Source organism: Coregonus clupeaformis, chromosome 10, assembly GCF_020615455.1.
Source record: "Coregonus clupeaformis isolate EN_2021a chromosome 10, ASM2061545v1, whole genome shotgun sequence".
Classification (NCBI taxonomy): Eukaryota; Metazoa; Chordata; class Actinopteri; order Salmoniformes; family Salmonidae; genus Coregonus; species Coregonus clupeaformis.
The window spans coordinates 38725364-38747048 of record NC_059201.1 but is presented as its reverse complement, the minus strand read 5'-3'; the positions used below and the strand labels follow the sequence as shown (position 1 = coordinate 38747048).

The 21685-nt window shown below is 44.9% G+C and overlaps 1 protein-coding gene across 1 annotated transcript in view; it reads left to right on the top strand.

Annotated features, from left to right (window-relative positions):
• Positions 1 to 21685, top strand: part of LOC121575193 (low-density lipoprotein receptor-related protein 1) — a gene marked incomplete at its 3' end in the record, with an annotated part of 186081 nt that overhangs the window by 68915 nt on the left and 95481 nt on the right. Inside the window, 4 exon segments of the mRNA XM_045223015.1 lie at positions 6083 to 6220; positions 11777 to 11896; positions 12126 to 12254; positions 12411 to 12671. Of these exon segments, the coding sequence (XP_045078950.1) occupies positions 6083 to 6220; positions 11777 to 11896; positions 12126 to 12254; positions 12411 to 12671 (648 nt within the window).

Here is a 21685-nt window from a genome sequence, read left to right as displayed (position 1 = left end):
GCCTGCATACTCACCAGACATGTCACCCATTGAGCCTGTTTGGGATGCTCTGGCTCGACGTGTACGACGGCGTGTTCCAGTTCCCGACAATATCCAGCAACTTCACACAGCCTTTGAAGAGGAGTGGGACAACATTCCTCAGGCCACAATCAACAGCCAGATAAACTCTATGCGAAGGAGATGTCGTTCTGCATATACTGATTGGTTTTCTGATCCACACCCCTAATTTTTTTAAAGGTATCTGTGACCAACAGAGGCATATCTGTATTCCCAGCCTTGTGAAATTCAAAGATTAAGGCCTATGGAATTTATTTCAATTGACTGATTTCCTTATTTGAACTGTAACTCAGTAAAATCTTTGAAATTGTTGCATTTCTTTTTGTTCAGTGTATTTTCCTGTTTTTATGAATAAGCCTGTCATCATATCTCCGCATTTGCACAAAATATTACTTGCCTGCTTGCAATGCAATGCAATGCAATACTTTAACCACAAGGAATTGTGCATAGGCCTACACATGGTCTAAAGTTTGGGTTGAGGTAAGCACATTCTCACGTCAAGTTCAGTTTTTATAAATGCCAACATTTGTGTGAATATTGGTGCATGCTTGTTTTGGGGTATATTTTGTACGTATGTAACGTTTATAAATGAGGCCCAAGGTGTTTAATGTAGCTGACTCTATGACGTCTATGGTAACATCTTGACCTTCACTGGTAAAGGCCTCTCTCTAACCTGCATGGGAAACTCTATGGCACTTCTTTAGTCATAGATCCCTCAGTCCTCCACCAGGCTCCAGAGGAAAAGTATAGTCACCACGCCACCACCGACCTCATGGCATTATCACAAAGACAGCCCAACAGAGTCATGCTGATGGACACACCAGGATTATTTTAATTCACCCTATTTCTCCCTTAAACTTCTTCTCATCTGGTCCCACCTCATTTCGTGTGCGTGTTCGCATGTGTCTAGGGCCGAGCCAAAGACTAATTGAAAACTACAGATACCCTTTGGCCAGTGTCATTTGAAAGCCAACTGTGATTTTGTAATAGTCACAGAAATTAAGAGAAAATAGTTGGTGTTAAACACTTTTAGTGTTAAAAACAGTTCAACCGTTTTACTGATGAGTCCTGATGAGAGAATGAGCTCTGGTTTTCCTGTCTGCCTGGGTTTCTCTAACCTGGTTCTTCCCAACCGAGGAATGTTAAATAAGAGGCTGTCTGATTCACATTAGCAGTGCGTTTTCCACCAAAGCCCTGCCAGCTAACTTTAGAATGGAGCCTTGTGGTGCTCACTCGGCTTACTGTGCATGAGGTGATCCCTTTCCCCCCTCCTCTTTATCCTTTTTCTCTTTCTCCCACTCTCTCTCTTTCTCTTGCTTTCTCTCTTTTGCTTTTCTACCTCTTTGCCTCACACTCCATTTACCTTTCTTCATCCCTCTTTTCTCCCCACGTTCTGCCCCCTGTTGTATATTATTTTTAAATGGGTCAGCAGATGTTAGAAAAGGGAGCGATGGGGGAGGTAGAGAATGAGAGTGAGGGAGGGGGATAGGGATGGGGGAGAGAGATTGCCAAGACCAACAGTTTGGTTTTTCATGTGGGCGGAGAGCAATGGACCCCTAAGAGAAGGGAGCGTTCAGTTCCAGACTTCTCCTGCTCTGCACCCCACAGACTCTCATTTACATCTGAAAGATCCTGCAAAATATCATTCAATGAGGAGGAACATTTTACTCGTGTCTGTAAACAAATGTTTCCCCTTGAAGTGTTACTAATCATAGAATGCTACTCTTGGGCAACACTTACAGATCTCCAAGGCTGGCATTAAGTTACAGTGAAGGCTCATCTTGCATCTAATTAGCAGTTAGCAGGAGTTATGCTTGCATTCGGTTTGCAGTTTGAAAATATGGACCAATTAGCCATAATTATCAGTACAAACTCACTCCCCCGTTCTACAAGGTTAGCAAACTTTGTTTTTGAGGCCATAAGCTGATGTTTGTTACGTATTCCTTGAACTCCCCCATGTAAGCCCAGGCAATGTCCATGGTATTGTGTAAAGGCACTGAATCTTGGAGAGGGACTAACAGGAGAGGTCCATCCATCCAATCTGTCTGGGTGACTCAGAGAAAAATAGATGATGCAGCCTGCCACCCGGGACTTTACGTTTTTGCCCCAGATTTACGAGCACGCACCAAACATGATGCTTCACTTGCACAAACAATGATTTCATACAAATAACAGGCACAGCAACACCATTTCAGTGTTGCGCAACAACATCAAAGCAGTGTACAGCACATAGGCCGTGTCTACACTTGACACTTACGTGCAACTTCTGCTATCAGAATATGAAGATCACATTGAAAAGACTGGTCTAGAAAAGTCGTATCGTGGTCGGATTGTGTTCAGATCTGGTTAACCACCTCAGGAAGTGGTTGTGAGCTGATTTCTCTTCAGTCTGGACGCAATCAGGCTGACGAAAGCGCATACAGTGGGCGACGTCATCAGCACTTCGTCCACAAGTCAGAAAACGTGTGTTTTTAGGAGCGAGAGGCACCTTTTTTCATCAAACGTTGGAGGAAATACATTCCTAGCATGTGAGGAATGTGTTTGATGGCTTCATAAATGCTAGCCAGAAAACTTATTTAGCTTTGATAGCTAGCTTGCTGGCTAGCTACAGCGGTTAGCTGGCTAGTTAGCTACAGGAGTTGCTACCGCCATAAAGTTGTTGTTGTGTGATTATCAGATTTAACCTGTTCCACCGTTTGGAATTCGAACACAATGTGGACACGGTAGACACATTTTAAATGTAGGTGTAGACGCATGACATGTTCGGAATTCCATGATCAGAATACAATAGCTGCATGAACTTTCAAGTCTAGACATTGCCATAGTTACAGCTTTAGCATAGCAAACAACCTAGGAAAACATTTTACTGCATCCTACTTTAATTTAACATATATATATTTATATATTCTAATATGCATTAGTGTAGTAAATAAAATCATAAGCTCTGTTCAGCAACAAATTCACATTGAAAAGTCTTTCAGCCAATAAAACTCCAAAAGGAGGAGGATTGGGGAGATGGACAGACTGAAAGATTGGCTTGACCTAGGGAACAGTCAGTCGGCTGGCGTGGCGTGGTTGGCCTGGAGTTCCAAATATAATCTGCTGAGTCATTCACTGAGTCCCACTTGTAGGCAAAGCCCTGGTCTGGTCTAGTCTACTCTGGCTGGGCAGCCCTGGGCAGGAGTTTGGCTGAGGCCCTAAGTACTCTAATAAGAAGACGATTAGCCTTTAAACAGATTTATATTAAATAGAGCCATGCAGATGAACGTTTTGGAGAGTGTAGCATTCTCGACCAGGCCCTTTTGAACTACAGCAGGGCTTCCTCATCCTGGTCCTGGGGACCTACTGTGGTGCACTGTTTTGTTCCTGCCCAGCAACAACACACCTGATTCAGTTAATCAAGGACTTGGTTAGATGATCAATTGAATCTGGTGTGTAGCCTTAGTGCTGGGCTAGAACAAATAGTGCACCCATGTGGGTCCCCAGGACCAAGAAACTCTGACCTACAGTCTAACTTCCTGCTCACATTTCCCATTGGTTTAACCCATCCTCTGCTTCCCTGTCTCAGCATACAGTACGTTGTCATGCCACCAACTTCACACTGACCAGAGCTGTAGTCTGGTATAATTGTTGTCCTTCTGGTGTAGTTGTGTGTGTGGATAAGTAAATTGGCCAATCCCAACCAGGGTAATGATGTGTTTGCACTTCCCCCTGCTGTGCCCTGACAAAGCAGACTCTTAGACACCGGTTCACTGTTTATTCCCCAAGAGTTGTACACGTTTCTCTGTGGTTGAACCTGTGTCTAAAACTGCTGCACAGGGCACATCTGTATATAGAATCAGGATGATGTGATGGCGTTTGAAGGAAGAGTTGTGGTAGAACACTACAACAACGATAGATGGGGAAGGAGAGGAGGGATAGAAGAGATTCATTGAAAAGGTGCAGTACAGGCCTTTGTGGCTTTGTTCAGTGCAATTTTAATGTTCTAAGAAAAGTACCTCCGCTATTCTGCTTTTTACTGTTGGTCTAAATCAGGGATCATCAACTAGATTCAGCCGCAGGCTTCTTGAGCGGATGGTCAGCTGGAATATAATTTGAAATAATTTGTAGACTGCAAATTGACCGCAAGAAGCCCAAACAGATAAAATATTTGACTAAAACATGATCATTTCAAACCTTGCTTACATTTGTATACAATCTCTCTATTATGCGTGGGAATATTTTGGAACAGATTTCCAAAATTAAAATCACATGGAGCTGATTTGCTGCCGTTTTTACGGTCTTTTATGTCTAACAATAAAATATATACTGCTCAAAAAAATAAAGGGAACACTTAAACAACACAATGTAACTCCAAGTCAATCACACTTCTGTGAAATCAAACTGTCCACTTAGGAAGCAACACTGATTTGACAATAAATGTCACATGCTGTTGTGCAAATGGAATAGACAACAGGTGGAAATTATAGGCAATTAGCAAGAGACCCCCAATAAAGAAGTGGTTCTGCAGGTGGTGACCACAGACCACTTCTCAGTTCCTATGCTTCCTGGCTGATGTTTTGGTCACTTTTGAATGCTGGCGGTGCTTTCACTCTAGTGGTAGCATGAGACGGAGTCTACAACCCACACAAGTGGCTCAGGTAGTGCAGCTCATCCAGGATGGCACATTAATGCGAGCTGTGGCAAGAAGGTTTGCTGTGTCTGTCAGCGTAGTGTCCAGAGCATGGAGGCGCTACCAGGAGACAGGCCAGTACATCAGGAGACGTGGAGGAGGCCGTAGGAGGGCAACAACCCAGCAGCAGGGCCACTACCTCCACCTTTGTGCAAGGAGGAGCAGGAGGAGCACTGCCAGAGCCCTGTAAAATGACCTCCAGCAGGCCACAAATGTGCATGTGTCTGCTCAAACGGTCAGAAACAGACTCCATGAGGGTGGTATGAGGGCCCGACGTCCACAGGTGGGGGTTGTGCTTACAGCCCAACACCGTGCAGGACGTTTGGCATTTGCCAGAGAACACCAAGATTGGCAAATTCGCCACTGGCGCCCTGTGCTCTTCACAGATGTAAGCAGGTTCACACTGAGCACATGTGACAGACGTGACAGAGTCTGGAGACGCCGTGGAGAACGTTCTGCTGCCTGCAACATCCTCCAGCATGACCGGTTTGACGGTGGGTCAGTCATGGTGTGGGGTGGCATTTCTTTGGGGGGCCGCACAGCCCTCCATGTGCTCGCCAGAGGTAGCCTGACTGCCATTAGGTACCGATATGAGATCCTCAGACCCCTTGTGAGACCATATGCTGGTGCGGTTGGCCCTGGGTTCCTCCTAATGCAAGACAATGCTAGACCTCATGTGGCTGGAGTGTGTCAGTAGTTCCTGCAAGAGGAAGGCATTGATGCTATGGACTGGCCCGCCCGTTCCCCAGACCTGAATCCAATTGAGCACATCTGGGACATCATGTCTCGCTCCATCCACCAACGCCACGTTGCACCACAGACTGTCCAGGAGTTGGCGGATGCTTTAGTCCAGGTCTGGGAGGAGATCCCTCAGGAGACCATCCGCCACCTCATCAGGAGCATGCCCAGGCGTTGTAGGGAGGTCATCCAGGCACGTGGAGGCCACACACACTACTGAGCCTCATTTTGACTTGTTTTAAGGACATTACATCAAAGTTGGATCAGCCTGTAGTGTGGTTTTCCACTTTAATTTTGAGGGTGACTCCAAATCCAGACCTCCATGGGTTGATAAATTTGATTTCCATTTGATTAATTTTTGTGTGATTTTGTTGTCAGCACATTCAACTATGTAAAGAAAAAAGTATTTAATAAGATTATTTCATTCATTCAGATCTAGGATGTGTTGTTTGTCTTCCCTTTATTTTTTTTGAGCTATATATATATATATATATATATATATATATATATATATATAAAATATTTTTGCTCAGAAAACTTGGGGGGCCAAATAAAATCGGGCTGTCAGTTGGGGAGCTCTGGCTAAATCATGTTTTGTCCCTGTCTGTGTTTTAGGTCCGCACAGCCGTGTGTCGCGGTGCCCCCCCAATGAGTACCAGTGTGGGGGGATAGAGCTGTGTATCCACATGAGCAAACTGTGCAACGGGGTTCCAGACTGTACCGATGGCTGGGACGAGGGTCCGCACTGCAGAGGTACTGAACACACACCCACCCTCACTTCCTCCCTCCCTCAGTGCCTCTCTCCCACTGTTCAATTAGCCTGTACAGATAGTGTATTGTATTTGTCCCCTAACCCTCCCCCATACATTCTCCGCCCAGGCAGGGAATCTTGCAGCACTACAATGGAGGGGAGGTGGCCTGGCCATGGCAGATTGATTATAACATGGCTTATCCTCCTACCCCCACATTAATGTACACAGCACATGCATGCTGCCCACATCAGACATCACTCCATCTATAAAATTGGATTATGATTATGACGGATTACTGCAGACTTACATGTAACGAAACATGTGTGGGACTATAATAACATTACTTAGTTTATTTTTCCACCAAGCATTGTTGAACTCCCATGGGGTTTTGCAAGTCTGGCTACCTACGGTATTTTCCTATTTCTGGCCCTGGTTTACTATTATTGACCTGAATGTGTTTAATGTATAGTACAAAGTGGACAGATACATGTTATACATTTAAAATTATTAAAAACATTAAAGCTAAATTATTAAGTGAATTGTTTGAAAAGGTCTTTGCCCTCATCTAATGTAAGGTTATAGAAAGCTGTCCCCATCTCGATCTTTCTCTCTCCCCCTTTCCCCCTCTCACTAATCTCTGTACACTACTCCTCTTTCATCCCCCTCTTTTCTTTAATTAGCCCCCACCCCTCTCTCTCTTTCTGTCCATCCTTATTATCATACGCTTATGTTGTTCTTTTCTCATGGGAGAAAACATGTATTATCAAATCATTGAAGATGTTGTTGTCATGGCTATACTGCCCATACTGTAGCTACAGCGCTGTAAGCAGGGTTGGGTGGTGTTAGGTGTGAGTGTATGAAGCAGGTCAGACTTCTGTGTGTGTGTTTGTTTGTTTGTTTGTTTGTCGGTTTGTGTCTGTGAGCACACTGACTCTGGCTTTTGCAAAACAAAAACTGGGAGCACACTCAAATCATGATTATCCAGCCTGGATTACCTTTTTTCCAGATTAACTGTGCCAACGAAAGTTCCTAACTGAAGACACATGCTGATTCTGATTTGGTTGGCCAAACGGAGAGAAAGAAAAATATGATCATGTGAAAAGCAGGGTTTCCCAAACTCGGTCCTGGGGCCCCCCTGGGTGCACGTTTTGGTTTTTGCCCTAGCACTACACAGCTGATTCAAATAATCAAAGCTTGATGATGAGTTGGTTATTTTAATCAGCTGTGTAGTGCTGGGGCAAAAACCAAAACGTGCACCCGGGGGGGCCCCGCGATTGGGGAAACGCTGAGCTAGACGACAGGGTGGCTGGATAGATGGTGTTAGCTGAAGCGCTAAAGGTCGTCTAATACCAATGGCTGGCATAATCCAGGAATGGGTCATGGTTGGCCAATGGCATAAACTGGAGAGGGGTAAAAAATGGTACCTTAGTACTAAGGGCTGGGAATTGCCAGGGACCTCACGATACAATATTATCATGGTACTTAGGAGCGATATGATATGTATTGCGATACTCATGATTCTATATGTATTGCGATTCCATACTGCGATTTTATTGCGATTTAATGTTCCAAACATATTGCTCACCATGTCTGCTGCAGACGGACAAGAGAGAGCATGAGAAAAGGAATTTTGATCAGTCATGGAAAGAAAAGTGCTGAAAACATGTTGACTCACTATTTAAAAAGAACAAGATATAGGATAAAAAATAGCCAAGTTTTTGCGCGAAGTATCAATATAACATCGTCCAAAATAATACTGTGATATGTAACTATCTATTACCAATCACTACCTATTACTAGACTATAATATTTGAGTATCTCTTGTACAGTTCTTCTGTGCTGTACTGTGTGCACAAGGAAATGTGCACACACATTCTCTTGCATACATACTGTAGTCACACCAACACATACTCACTCACTCTCTCTTTCACACAGTCTACACACACACACACACACACACACACACACGTGTGTATGTGTTAGTGTAACTATAGGATTTTAACACGTGTGCTCAACACCACAACCACTTCTTTGGATCCCATGAGACACCTGTCACCTCAATTCCCATCCCTTCATCCTTCTATCCCTCCACCCCTTCAGAGGGAAGGCGAGCGAAGGATGAAATATTTATGACAGTAACACGGAGAGAGGAGGGACATCAAATTTTCATGCTGCTTCACGCTGGCAGGGCTTTGAGTGGTTGTGTGTGTGTGTGGGTGTGTGCGCTCGCGTGCGTCTCCATAGGCCAGCTTCAATCTTCCTAGGTAGTCAAATGCCAGGTTAGCGGGGGGGTTACCCATCCTTCATATATTCCTCACGGTTATCAGAGTGCTCACGTCAATATACTTGGTGCCCTGGTGTTTAAAATGGGGGTGCCCTGATTTGTTATCGGAATGCAGGGACTCTACAAGGTGTCGAAAGTGTTCCACAGGGATGCTGGCCCATGTTGACTCCAATGATTCCCATAATTGTGTGAAGTTGGCTGGATGTCTTTTGGGTGGTGGACCATTCTTAATACACACAGGAAACTGTTGAGTGTGAAAAACCCAACAGCGTTGCAGTTCTTGACACAAACCGGTGCACCTGGCACCTACTACCATACCCTGTTCAAATGCACTTAAATCTTTTGTCTTGCCCATTCACCCTCTGAATGGCACACACACACAATCATTGTCTCAAGGCTTAAAAATATTTTTTAAACCTGTCTCCTCCCCTTCATCTACACTGATTTGAAGTGGATTTAACAAGTGACATCAATAAGGGATCATAGTTTTCACCTGGATTCACCTGGTCAGTATATGTCATGGAGAGCAGGTGTCCTTAATGTTTTATACACTCATTGTACCTTGATCTGCAATGGGGCTTATTCCCTATTGGTGTGTCTGCATTGCTGTACCCCCATTGTAACACAGTGACATTGAGGTGGTGGTATGATTTATGGTACATCTTATAAGTTACGCCTGCTAGTGCTACTACAGAACTTTTAGAAGTTTGATAAGGCAATGTAGCTATGGATTGCCACCGGCAACGGGCAAATGTGCTGACTTGTGTTTCATATTTTGTGCTACTCAACAATACTGTTCTGAACTGTGGTAAACAAACAAAGAAGCCAGTAACTTTAGGTGCACCACCTTTAAGAACAAACTCTTAGTTTGAAACTTTAGTGTTCTCTGTCTCTCTGTCTCTCTCACTCTCGCTCTCTCTGTGTGTCTCTGTCTCTCTCTCGCTCTCTCTGTCTCTCTCTCGCTCTCTCTGTCTCTCTCTCGCTCTCTCTGTGTGTCTCTGTCTCTCTCTCGCTCTCTCTGTGTGTCTCTGTCTCTCGCTCTCTCTGTGTGTCTCTGTCTCTCTCTCTCTCTGTCTCTCTCTCACTCTCGCTCTCTCTGTGTGTCTCTCTCTCACTCTCGCTCTCTCTGTGTGTCTCTGTCTCTCGCTCTCTCTGTCTCTCTCTCACTCTCGCTCTCTCTGTGTGTCTCTGTCTCTCTCTCGCTCTATCTGTGTGTCTGTCTCTCGCTCTCTCTGTGTGTCTGTCTCTCTCTGTCTGTCTCTCGCTCGCTCTGTCTCTCTCGCTCGCTCTGTCTCGCTCGCTCGCTCTGTCTCGCTCGCTCGCTCTGTCTCTCTCTCTCGCTCTGTCTCTCTCTCTCGCTCTGTCTCTCTCTCTCGCTCTGTCTCTCTCTCTCGCTCTGTCTCTCGCTCTCGCTCTGTCTCTCGCTCTCGCTCTGTCTCTCGCTCTGTCTCTCTCTCTGTCTCTCGCTCTCTCGCTCTGTCTCTCTCGCTCTCGCTCTGTCTCTCGCTCTCTCTCTCGCTCTGTCTCTCTCTCTCGCTCTGTCTCTCTCTCTCTCGCTCTGTCTCTCTCTCTCTCGCTCTGTCTCTCTGTCTCTCACATTGACAGTGTGAATGGGCTGGTGTTGCCCTTAAACGGTGTGAGTGATAGATATCATCCAGATCTGATGTGACCGCTGCTGTTTTGTCTCTGCTGCTCTGACTCAGAACACTGGCCCGGCATATGCAGATTTTCTCACAGGATGTAGTGGTGACAACTCGTGACTCCGTGAGATGACGGAGAGGTGTGTCAAGGTGTGAGCGTGTGACAGCAATATTAAGGTGTGTATGGATGAACGATTCATAGTGTGGAAGTGCATGTCTGCAGTGTTTGTGTGTGTTTGAGGTCCGCCTTGGCACAGTCCTGCCTATGAGGGATTGATTAGTGCTGGGCTGCAGTGTTTGCCTGTGGATTTATCTCCCTGGCCAGGCACACAAAAAACCCATTTCTCTGTATATCCCTTTACCAACCATTTACCCCCCAACCCACTCTTTAACATGCACACATACATTCCTACATACAGACTTCTCCTCTCTGGGGTGTGAGTACAGTTCACTGGGTTTTGGGAGCATTGATTGCCCATAGGAAGCTGAGAGCTGCACTTTTTCCAAGGCCCAGGGGCTCATTTTGCATCCCCAGGCTTTCCTGCTTCCTTATGCCAAGAGGCAAGCCCCCAGCTCTGGGTCTGGTGTGACAGACAATGTCCTATATGACTAGAGCCTGGGCTATTGATTCCTACATATAAAATGACTGTTCTGCAGTTTTCAGAGTGATTTAATGTCCATGATGGACAGACACATCTAAGGGAAAGATGATTGACCTACATGGCAACAAAGGCTGAGCTAGGGAAAGGGAAGGGGGATACCTATTTTTTATTTATTAGGATCCCCATTAGCCGACGCCAATGGTGACAGCTAGTCTTATTAGGGTCAGACACATAACGGAAAATAAATTACAGACAAAATACTTTACAATTGACATTTAAAAACATTAACATGTAGTGTGTGTGCATCTATCAGTTACACATACATGTCAGTACATACACACAACAAGTAGGTCACACAATTTGGAATTTCCCCCCCCCCAAAAAAAGAAGTGATGCATTCAGTCTTACCTCAACAATAAGCCAAGAGAGACTGGCATGCATAGTATTAATAGTCAGTTGCACAACTGAACGCATTCAACCGAAATGTGTTTTCTGCATTTAACCCAAGCCCTCTGAATCAGAGCGGTGCGGGGGCTTCCTTAATCGACGTCATCGGCGCAGTTGTTGAGGGTTAACTGCCTTGCTCAAGGGCAGAACAAATTTTCCACCTTGCCAGCTCGGGGATTCGAACAAGCAACTTTTTGGTTACTGTCCCAATGCTCTAACCGCTAGGCTATCTGCCGTCCCCAGCTAGTCAGTCTTCCAGGGTTGTGAAAACCAAGTAGGCTATTTTGCAGCAGACACACTGAGAGCAATGAGAGTACACTACTTCACTGTCTCATCTACAGATATATATTCCTTAAAGTAATATCCTTGTAATTACGTAATATTTATATATTCCCCTTTCTGTCATGCCCATACCCTCTTCCTGCGACCTGCTCCCTTCTCCACCGCTCCTCCACCCTCCTCTACCCTCCTCCACCCCATCCCTTGTTTCTACAGACATTGCCTCTCAATTGCTCCTCAAAGTGACCCCAACATATCCTTTCCTATCTCTCCTCCCTTCTCCCTCTCTCCCTGTCGCTCTACAGAATTCGCCACCAACTGCACTCTGTCGAGTTGCCAGGACAACTGTTCGGTGACTCCGTCGGGCGCTGCATGTTACTGTAAGAGTGGATATGAAATAGGGCTGGATGGCAAAACATGTAAAGGTGAGGTCCACCAACCGGGAAACCTTTAGCCATCTAGACACTGTGACAACCTACAGCCTGCTATTGGCTTTATAAACAGTAGGCCTGGCCTATACCTAATTTAAAAAGTCTGGTGGGCAATTATTCCTGGTCAAAGGACCATGAAAAAGAGCTGGAGGGTTTTTGTGCACTAACTATAGCTAACCAGATGTGATTGTCCCATGTATAATCTACTGTGTGTTGTGGTCAGATTTTGACGAGTGCAGTGTGTACGGTACCTGCAGCCAGTCCTGTACCAACACAGAGGGCTCCTACACCTGCAGCTGTGTGGAGGGCTACCTGCCCCAGCCCGACAACCGCTCCTGCAAGGCCAAAAATGGTAGGTATTAACCACCTGTCACCACTACAACCACTCACCTCAATGGTCCCCTCAATGCTTTCCAGGGGGCTTTTGATCTAGTGTAAATATACTGTGCGGAATTCTTAGGAGCTGTTGAACACCTACTTTTACACACCCCTCACACTCCTCTCCTAGTCCCAGTAGAAAGGAACTCGGTGCTGCTGATCGCCAACAGTCAGAACATCCAGGCCACGTCTCTGAGCGGCACCACGATCAGCCTGCTGTCCACCACCACCAAGCAGACCACTGCCATGGACTTCCTTTACGCCCAGGAGCAGGTGTGCTGGATCCACGTTGGCGACACGTCCTCCTCCACCCACCTCAAGTGTGCCAAGATCCCCAACCTCAAGAGCTTCGCTGACGAGAGGGTCATCAACATCTCCCTCAGCCTGCACCGTGAGTACACTGTAGTATAGTATGCTATACACTATAAAAGGTCACACTTTATTTGGATAGTCCCATATAGATGATCTATAGATGGCCATACTATCAACAAACTCTCTGTTGATAAGCAACTTTCTAAGGTTAGGGTTAGTTGAAATGTTGTTGACAGTTATTGAACATATACTTAACATCTACTTGGGACTATCCAAATAAAGTGTTACCCTATAAAATAGTACCCCATACAATATCAACATCTGCCTCACTATAGTGTAGTACAGTATAATACACAATCTCACTCTGCCTGCACTGTGGGTACACTGTAGGATAGTATAGTACAGTAAGATACAGTATAGTATTACTACGTAACTATACAATACAGTATAGTACACTACATCATCTCACACCACACTGCTCAAGGATGCTACAGTGAGTAACAGTCAGATAATACACCAACAGCTACACCTTCAAGTACATTAACATCTACACCGTGAGAACAGCAAACAGTTAGTACAATAGAGTACCCTCTGTTACAGCAGCCCAGCATGAAGAGTTGAGTAGAGTACACTGAGTACACTGAGTACACTCCCTCTGTTTGTCTGCACCAGTCAACAGTTGAATATGACATACTGTAGCAGTTCTACACGGCGTGTGTGTGGGGTGCTAGAAACGGTGTGTGTGTGGGGTGCTAGAAACGGCGTGTGTGTGTGCCTGCGTTTTGTGTGTTTGTGGGTGTGTGTTAACACTGTAGCTGGGTTGTGTAACGACCAGTTTGGAAGAATGCCGAAGCAAGTTCTCTTCCAGTAAAAAGGAAGGAAAAACATGTGTGTATGAGCGTGTGTTTAGCTTATAGGTCCCCCGTCTCCACTCCCTCCCTCCCTCTCTCCCTCCCTCCCATCTTGCCTCCCTCCCTACCTCCCCCAATTTACTGCACACTCATGGCCTGGTTTTAGAGGAGACTTTCCACTATGAATCAGAGTAAAAACAGTCACTACATGCAGTACTGGTACATACCTGTTTATTACAGGTCCCCTTATGGACTACACAGGACAACATTTAAGTTTTAAATGAGTATGATTAGAATTTACACAGATTTTATATTTTCATAGTAGAAACGTAGCAGCTCTCTTTCCCTCTCCCACATATACACACACACACACACACACACACACACACACACACACACACACACAGTGGTGGCCATAGCTGGTGTTTAGTGTGTCAGAACAGAGGCAGAGTGGGGTAAACAAGCAGACCTCGACAGCTTTAATTCATCAACCTACAGAGACTGACCTCACACATACACACTCTACTGCGTCAGTTTAGAGATACTTCACCCCTGAACCTCAAACTATTATCCCTCCCCTCCCCCTCCCTCGTCTCACCCCTTTCCTGTCTAATTGAGCAGTAGATCGCCTGGCTGTGTGTATGTGCAGATTCTGAACCAAAGGAATGTGCAGGAAATTCCAACAGCTTCAGCTAGATTCTCCCCCTTTCTCTGCCTGACGCGCACACGTGTGAGTGAGAGAGAGAGAGGAGTGAGAGAGAAAAACAAATAAATATAGCTCTTCTAAAACTGCCACATATTTTTGAGGATATGTTGTCTCTGTCCCCCTTATTGCTGTTATTTTCACTAAAACCCTTAGAATAGAAGCTATGACTTTTAGCTAGTTATCCATCCACTCTTATGTATATTTCATCTGTTTCTTTCTGTAATATGTTAATTGTTTCTTTTATTTTCCTATCTGTTTATCAGATTGGAATCTTGACTGTGCACTAGAGAGTTGTTGGTAATATGACACAGTCTGAGAGTGTTTGTCAACGCTCCAGTGCTAGCTAGCCTAGCCCTCAGAGACTAAGCTAGGGAGAGTTGATAGTTTGCTGAGGCTCTTGGCGTGTCAGTGTGACAGCGAATGAACAGGCCTCGCTCGCTGTGTCGACACAGCCGGGTCGAGCAGGCAGCCAACGGCAGGGGTCGTCACATAGGACATGATGCGTTTGCGGTCGCAGTGATTTATGACCTCGGCATGCCACACAGATGAGCTCTTCCTGCGCCCTCTTTTTTTAAATCTCTTTCTTTCTCACTTTCTCTGTGTATATCCCCCTCACTATCTTACCTACCTCTAATACTCACCTTTCTATCCCCCCTAACACATTTGGTCGTAGCATTCAACAATGTTAGCTTAGAGAGAATACAGCATTAACCATTTACTCTCGTGGGAATTGGCCTATATGTGTATGTGGGGAGAACAAGTATTTGATACACTGCCGATTTTACAAAGCATGTAGAGGTCTGTAATTTTTATCATAGGTACACTTCAACTGTGAGAGACGGAATCTAAAACAAAAATCCAGAAAATCACATTGTATGATTTTTAAGTAATTAATTTGCATTTTATTGCATGACATAAGTATTTGATACATCAGAAAAGCAGAACTTAATATTTGGTACAGAAACCTTTGTTTGCAATTACAGAGATCATATGTTTTCTGTAGGTCTTGACCAGGTTTGCACACACTGCAGCAGGGATTTTGACCCACTCCTCCATACAGACCTTCTCCAGATCCTTCAGGTTTCGGGGCTGTCGCTGGGCAATACGGACTTTCAGCTCCCTCCAAAGATTTTCTATTGGGTTCAGGTCTGGAGACTGGCTAGGCCACTCCAGGACCTTAAGATGCTTCTTACGGAGCCACTCCATAGTTGCCCTGGCTGTGTGTTTCGGGTCGTTGTCATGCTGGAAGACCCAGCCACGACCCATCTTCAATGCTCTTACTGAGGGAAGGAGGTTGTTGGCCAAGATCTCGCGATACATAGCCCCATCCATCCTCCCCTCAATACGGTGCAGTCGTCCTTTCCCCTTTGCAGAAAAGCATCCCCAAAGAATTATGTTTCCACCTCCATGCTTCACGGTTGGGATGGTGTTCTTGGGGTTGTACTCATCCTTCTTCCTCCAAACACGGCGAGTGGAGTTTAGACCAAAAAGCTCTATTTTTGTCTCATCAGACCACATGACCTTCTCCCATTCCTCCTCTGGATCATCCAGATGGTCATTGCCAAACTTCAGACGGGCCTGGACATGCGCTGGCTTGAGCAGGGGGACCTTGCTTGCGCTGCAGGATTTTAATCCATGACTGCGTAGTGTGTTACTAATGGTTTTCTTTGAGACTGTGGTCCCAGCTCTCTTTAGGTCATTGACCAGGTCCTGCCTTGTAGTTCTGGGCTGATCCCTCACCTTCCTCATGATCATTGATGCCCCACGAGGTGAGATCTTGCATGGAGCCCCAGACCGAGGGTGATTGACCGTCATCTTGACCTTCTTCCATTTTCTAATAATTGTGCCAACAGTTGTTGCCTTCTCACCAAGCTGCTTGCCTATTGTCCTGTAGCCCATCCCAGCCTTGTGCAGGTCTACAATTTTATCCCTGATGTCCTTACACATCTCTCCGGTCTTGGCCATTGTGGAGAGGTTGGAGTCTGTTTGAGTGTGTGGACAGGTGTCTTTTATACAGGTAACGAGTTCAAACAGGTGCAGTTAATACAGGTAATGAGTGGAGAACAGGAGGGCTTCTTAAAGAAAAACTAACAGGTCTGTGAGAGCCGGAATTCTTACTGGTTGGTAGGTGATCAAATACTTATGTCATGCAATAAAATGCAAATTAATTACTTAAAAATCATACAATGTGATTTTCTGGATTTTTGTTTTAGATTCCGTCTCTCACAGTTGAAGTGTACCTATGATAAAAAAATACAGACCTCTACATGCTTTGTAAGTAGGAAAACCTGCAAAATCGGCAGTGTATCAAATACTTCTTCTCCCCACTGTAGATAGGGCTACATTTAAATGTTTCTTACAGAATATGGAAAGCATATGCATAACCATGGTAGCAATTAAAAGGGAACAGTTTGGAGATTATGGGGATATTATTAGACTAAAGGTGAGGACACAACAGTTCACCTGACACAAGACTGAATCCAATCATTACACTGTTGGTTTTATGTGCATTTCGACGCATTTGTTGATAACGAAATCTGACCATATTATTCGTAGAAGAAAATTGGGTTAGGTACAACATAAGTCCCCTGTAGCTCAGTTGGTAGAGCATGGCGCTTGCAACGCCAGGGTTGTGGGTTTGTTTCCCACGGGGGGCCAGTATGAAAAATGTATGCACTCACTAACTGTAAGTCGCTCTGGATAAGACCGTCTGCTAAATGACTAAAATGTAAAAATAAGACCAAAACAATTATAAGGGTTTGAGTGAGAGGACTAACTGGTGTCTCCAAGTGTGCAAAGTGGGCACAGTTCCTAAGTAATTTCAATGCACTTTTATGACTCAAAGAAGAGTCTTCAACTATAAGGTGCTTTTTGAGCTCTCCTAGCTGTGTTGTTGAGGAATTAGGGCAAACACACTTGTAGTTGTTTTGTTTGGAACACAGCCCTGAATCCCTGCCTTTACACAATTACTGTCGTTGTTTACGCAATCCAAAAACGGTCCATTATAAATTGCAATCTGGGTCAATTGGTCATAATTTGAAAGCTTGTTCTATTGCCAACATGACTAGCTAAATTATAAAATATGATCTTAGTGTTAGGCTTTCACAAGGCGAAGCAGATCGTAATTCTGGTGCGCATAGAATGGATTCATGAGCGCATTCAGATACTTTTGGTCATGTAGTGTATGTGGACAACTGCTCGTCGAACATCTCATTCCAAAATCATGGGCATTAATATGGAGTTGATCCCCCCCTTTGCTGCTATAACAGCCTCCACTCTTCTGAGAAGGCTTTCCACTAGATGTTGGAACATTGCTGCGGGGACTTGCTTCCATTCAGCCACAAGAGTGTTAGTGAGGTCGGGCACTGATGTTGGGCGATTAGGCCTGGCCCGTATTCGGCGTTCCAATTCATCACAAAGGTGTTCGATGGGGTTGAGGTCAGGGCTCTGTGCAGGCCAGTCAAGTTCTTCCACACCGATCTCGAAAAACCATTTCTGGATGGACCTCGCTTTGTGCACGGGGGCATTGTCATGCTGCTCCAGAGTTCAATGGCGTCGAGCTTTACACCACTCCAGCCAACGCTTGGCATTGCGCATGGTGATCTTAGGCTTGTGTGCGGCTGCTCGGCAATGGAAACCCATTTCATGAACTCCCGAAGAACAGTTATTGTGCTGAAGTTGCTTCCAGAGGCAGTTTGGAACTCTGTAATGAGTATTGCAACTGAGGACAGACCATTTTTACGCGTTTCAGCACTCGGAGGTCCCATTCTGTGAGCTTGTGTGGTGTACCACTTTGCGGCTGAGCCGTTGTTGCTCCTAGACATTTCCACTTCACAAAAACAGCACTTACAGTTGACTGGGGCAGCTCTAGCAGGTCAGAAATTTGATGAACTGTTGTTGGAAAGGTGGCATCCTATGACAGTGCCACGTTGAAAGTCACTGAGCTCTTCAGTAAGGCCATTCTACTGCCAATGTTTGTCTATGATGATTGCAGGGTTGTGTGCTGGATTTGATACCCCTGTCAGCAAAGGGTGTAGCTGAAATGCCTGAATCCACACATTTGAAAGGGTGTCCACATACTTTTGTGTGTGTATATATAGTGTACGTGGTCCGCTGCAGAATTTCTTCACAATACAACAAACATAGGCTCATTCTGTTCAGAACGACCCAGGGTATGTCGCCATATCATCTTGTAACTGTACATCAAACAGAGTGATCATAAACGTTGACACTGTATATTACATGAGTTCTATGATATGGAAATGTGAACTTGGGCACCGCGTGCGACAAGTTGCACCGATCCCTCCTGCTAATTGGGCAACTTATGTAAATGTCACGGGTGTTTGGCTTGCTTGTATGACATCAAAGCGGTATTTTATTATAATCCTCAACGTCTCATCTTTCAAAATACTTAAAGTCCTCTTAATTTACAGCATTTCCATCACTCAGACAACAAAACATTTACAAAAGTTGCCCAATTAGCAGGAGGGATCGGTGCAACTTTTGTCGAACGCAGTGCGCAAGTTCAAAACGTCTGTCAGTCAAAACCCATACAGCGCTGTGAAGCGCAGAGCCAGAGCTCTGACGTCATGTGTGTATATATAGCATGTCACTGGACAGCCTTTGCGTTCAGTTTAGGCACTTATCAGTGTCCAAATCAGCCATTTTCAACCCGTATACTGGTACGAGTGTAAAGGCCTACGTCTTTAACACGTGAATGTTATTAACAACATTTTATAATAATAAAATAATAAAGGGAATAATCCCTTTAAAAACAACCACACTTGCCTAACACTTTAGCCTAACAGACTGGTGAAGGGTGGATTGTGAATGTGCTTCCTCGTAAAGGGGCTAATTGGTCAAAGGCAGGCGCGTGCCTTGCAAAGCATTCTTTGCTCTAACCCCCTACCCAATCAGTGACATGACCTCACTAAAGTATATCGCCAGGGAGGGATGCTCCTCACAGACAGCCACACAGGGCCAGGGCAGGCCCCAGATTAGCCACTAACTAACACTGTGCCTGCCTACACAGCCATCAATGCACTGCCACCCCTACTGGGTGTTACAGTACTGGGAAGCCCTCATTAAAAGATAAAAATAAACAACGTCTAGGTTACTGGGACAGAGCGACTGGGCGGAAATGAGTAGGTTTAATGATGAGCTTTAACAAGGGGATTTGAGTTTAGACCAGCATGTCTAGCTGTACACTGTAGCTTTAGTTGGGGGGATGTTTTAAAAGATTAGGGCTGTGTAGCGGTCTCCTCTTGGCTTGAAAGAGAGTGGGATTTGTAATAACCTATACTAGGAGGCCCCAATGTCTGAGCCATGTCTAGCTATGTAAAATGACTGTTTGTGAAAACCCAAATACCTTTATTTTAGTACATTGTATTGGATTAATGCCGCATGTCACAGTGTGTGTACAGTCACCTATCCTAAGTACTGTAGGATGGAGCTGTCACTGCGTAATAAACCACCAACTCCGTCAGCTAGCCTTATGCTAATGGTTGAATTGATTCTAAGGCTAGTTTGATTAGCTTGAGGGTTTTAAGGATTCCATGCTAAAGCAGCAGTCAGGGGGTTATGGTGAAGTAATGGGGAAGGGGGGTTATCAGGGCCTACTAGCTGCTCTCTGCTGCGCTGTGCTTAGTCCAGACGTTTCTGCTCAATCTCCTTAAGAGATCATGTGCTGGAAAAGAGCGAGTCACTAGCAGCATGTTTTAGACCTTCGCTCCACATTCAACAAGTTGTTCTATATATATATATATATATTATCTCTCTGTGTGTCTCTCTCTCGCTCTCTCTCTGTCTGCATGTCGATCTCTTTCTCTCACTCTCTCTGTCTCCCGTCCCATCTAATCACCCCTTCAACTTCTTTGAAATGATTGACATTGCTCTCTTTTTTTCTCCTCCTCCTTTTTTCTCTCCTTCCTCCTCTTCTTCTTCTGTTCTTCCTGTCCCTCTGACTGTGCGTGCCCCCGGCTGGTCTTAACCAGTACCACGTTTAGGAGTAGCGTGTTCTTTTCCCTCTTCTCCTTTGGCCCTCTTTTTGTGCGAGTTTCCCTTCTTATCGTGTGATGCGTTCTCCAGATGGTGTTTAAGACTGGAGTGTTTTGAATGCAGGAGATGGGCTTTGGGGATAGGGAGGCGGAGGGTGGATGTGAGGGGGGTGAGAGAAAGTTACAGACGCACATATCATACCGCCCCAAAAATGCTAACTTCCCCTGTTATTGTAATGGTAAGAGGTTAGCATGTCTTGGGGGTATGATATTTGTGCGTCTAACTTTATCACTCATCATTATTCACGATTCATTCAGGACTATCTGTGATCATGGTAGCATCCACATTAATGTAGAAGTGTTTAGAATCATATTATATTCTTATTTAGAATAAAAGTGACTCCAAAATGACACTACATTATTTACCATTAATTTCTATTGGGCACAAAATAATCTGAAACACAAACAGCAAATGCATCCAACAAGTTTGTAGAGTCACAGGCTTGATGTAGTTATTGCGTGCTAGGAATATGGGACCAAATACTAAACTTTTGACATTAATACACATATGTGAATTTGTCCCAATATTTTTGGTCCCTAAAATGTGGGACTATGTACAAGAAGTGCTCTAATTTCTAAACAGTTCACCCAATATGGATGAAAATACCCTCAAATTAAAGTTACAGTCTGCACTTTAACCTCATAGTCATTGAATAATTTCAATCCAAAGTGCTGGAGTACAGAGCCAAAACAGAAAACATTTGTCACTGTCCCAATACTTTTGGAGCTCACTGTAGATGTGGCTCTGATTAGTCCAATAGCAAGTGCAGGTTAGAAATACGCCCTCACAAATTCCCTGGGTATAAATCTAGTCCTCTCTCTCTGAGGTGCAGAGGTCTGAGTAAACAACCTATTTGGAGGAGAGAGAAAAAAGAAAAAGGCGCTGGTCTGTTTTTTCAATTATGTTGTTGTTTTTATAGTGCAATTTTGGTCAGACAGAAGTGCAGTAAATGAATGCAGACTGTTTTTCCTCTCTTCTAGGGAAGGAAACACGGGACGGGGGAGGGATGGGGAGATGATGCATGGAGGAAGAGAAGAGGAGAGGAGAGGAGAGAAGTGGGAGGGAGAGGAGTGGGAGGGAGGGAGGGAGGGAGGGAGGGAGGGACGTTTTTGGCTTCCCGGTCAGAGTTTCTGTTTATCAGTTCCAATGACAGGGGATGGACTTTTTCTATAATTTTGTTTTTAGCTGTTGAGCACACTGTTAGTGTGTTTCTCAACCCTCCTCCACCTCCACTCCATTCTTCCTCCACTCCTCCTCTTCCTCCTCTTTTCTCTTGTTTTATCCATAGCTTAATCAACGTAGTTTGGACTGGCAGTCAGCTGGCAGTGTTTAAGAGGGGTTCCATGTTAAAATAAAAAGCACCATGGGGAATGTGACCCCTGATTCCCGTAAACCTCCTCCTCTCCTCTCCTCTCCTCTCCTCTCCTCTCCTCTCCTCTCCTCTCCTCTCCTACTGGGCCAATAAAAGTATTTAAAAAA